Here is a 2,196-nt window from a genome sequence, read left to right on the forward strand (position 1 = left end):
AAGACAGCTTGAAAGGATAAATAAGACATGAAAATGTTCTTAATTTTGAACGCATGTTCTGCATAAATCCATGTTTGAACATAATCTCTAGAACAAAAATAATGAGAATCAAATTCAAAAGAATAGTTTACATCTGCTCCATGGTGTTGGTTAAGTTGGGATTAGTATTTGAGAACTTTGATTTGAGTATGATTGGGAATTCCATATGTTTACCAACAAGATTTCATTTACATACTGTGAACTTTTCTTAGTATGTGAATTTATTGAACATTGAAAATAGTTACAGTCTGACAGATTTGTGTACTCAGGAGTAATCATTTACTTGTACCTGATGGACTCTATTAGCGTATAGTTTGCAGTGTATCTCAGTAGAAACCCTCCTTTCTGAATATAAATATCCATTTAAAGATTACCTGACTTTCATATCATCTAATTTGAATGAATTAATATTTTACATACAAAATGGCCACTTTACATTTTCTCAATATAACTTGCCTTTGAAAAAAGTTACCATACTAATATCAGTTTGTTTCAGGGGCTGATATTTGTTTTAGAATGTTCTGAGATTTATTCCTCATAATTCTTTTTACAGCATTTATTACTTCCTTATTTCTTAGACTGTAAATAAAGGGGTTTAATAAAGGAATTACTTGAGTATAAAAAACAGCAACAGGTATATCTTTATCTTCTTCTTTGACTGAACTTGGTTGAACATACACAAAAAGTAGAGAACCATAGAATATTGAGACAGAGAGAAAGTGGGATGCACAAGTTGATAAGGCTTTGCCTCTTCCCTCTTTGGATTTCATTTTGAAAACAGTGAAGAGGATGTAAAAATAAGAGACTAGGACTATAGTAATAGTGAAGCTTAGAATTGACCCTGTAAAGATGTGTATTATCAGTTCATTGATAAAGGGGTCAGCACAAGAAAGCCTAAACAATGGAAAAACATCACAGAAAAAGTGACTGATTTCATGAGAGCTACAGAAAGTTAACCTAAACAGTAACCCTATATGAATCATGGAATGCACGTTTCCGGCTATGTAGGTCCATGCATTCATCTGGACACAGAGTTTCTTTGACATCTTGGTGTGGTACTGTAGTGGGCTGCATATTGCTGCATACCGGTCATAGGCCATAGCAGCCAGAAGAAAACAGTCCACAGTTTCAGCAAAGCAGAAAAAATAAAATTGAGCCATGCATTCATAGAGAGAAATCATTCTATCTTCTGAAAAGAAGCTCTCTAGCATCTTGGGTGTAACAGCACAGGAACAGCAGGAATCCATCAGAGCCAGGTTGCCCAGAAAGATGTACATTGGTGTGTGAAGACGACGCTCCATATAGATCAGTGCCACCAAACCAAGATTCCCCATCATGGTGATAAGATAGATGACAAAGAACAGTATAAAGAGAAGAGGCTGCAGCTCTGGTTGATCAGTAAATCCCGTGAGGGTAAATTCAGTTGTCATAGAGTAGTTATCTTCTCTCATCTCCACCTTCTCTGTTTAGATAAACATAATGGAGATATAAGATCTAATTCAGAATATGTCTTAATTTCCCTTCTAATTTCAGTTTGTACAGCAGGCAGAGGATATTCCTCAGTCATCTCCTGTTGTCTTTCTAATACATTCAGACATATCCTAGGAGATAGTATTTCTCCTAAGGTTGAGGTCTATGACCTCAAAGTATTTGGTCAGGATTCACAGTAATATTTTCATAATTATAAACAGAGTCCTTAGAGTAGTAGGTTTTCTTTATGAATTTATAGAAGGTTAGTATACAAATCTAGGATATCCATATGTTATGCAGTGTTTTCAGATAATCTCAACTTCAGTTTTTGTAATGAATATCCTTATAGTATCCTTAAAATTATACTTTACCTATATTTTTTCCCACTGAATAAACATTTTTGTACTATTTCATTGGAATTATGTTTAAAATGGCACACAGATAAGTTAACTCATACATCTTAGGAAGTGTATATAGATCACAAATATGCAGGAGGGGACTGTTCCTCTTTAATGAAACATGCATGGAAAATTAGGAAGTAAATATCCACATATATATTTAATAAGTAATTTTTATATGTAACCTTCATATTTGAATCAACCCCATATGGAACCTATGCCTGACTTTGAAGAGCAATTTCTCTAGGACTACTTATAAATAAAATAGAATCTTTTCTCCGTTTATCTG

The 2,196-nt window shown here is 33.8% G+C and overlaps 1 protein-coding gene across 1 annotated transcript; it reads right to left on the reverse strand.

The window, feature by feature from the left end:
• Positions 1–521: 521 nt before the first annotated feature.
• LOC119512574 (olfactory receptor 5K1-like) lies at positions 522–1,490 on the reverse strand. The gene has a single exon (XM_037807365.1). It carries the CDS (start codon positions 1,488–1,490, stop codon positions 522–524), a length of 969 nt encoding a protein of 322 aa, XP_037663293.1.
• Positions 1,491–2,196: the final 706 nt, after the last annotated feature.

This window comes from Choloepus didactylus, chromosome 1 (genome assembly GCF_015220235.1).
Source record: "Choloepus didactylus isolate mChoDid1 chromosome 1, mChoDid1.pri, whole genome shotgun sequence".
NCBI lineage: Eukaryota > Metazoa > Chordata > Mammalia > Pilosa > Megalonychidae > Choloepus > Choloepus didactylus.

What these genes read in the sequence shown, in the direction of transcription:
- LOC119512574 (XM_037807365.1), bottom strand. Translation starts at nt 1,490, where the DNA reads ATGAGAGAAGATAACTACTCTATGACAACTGAATTTACCCTCACGGGA.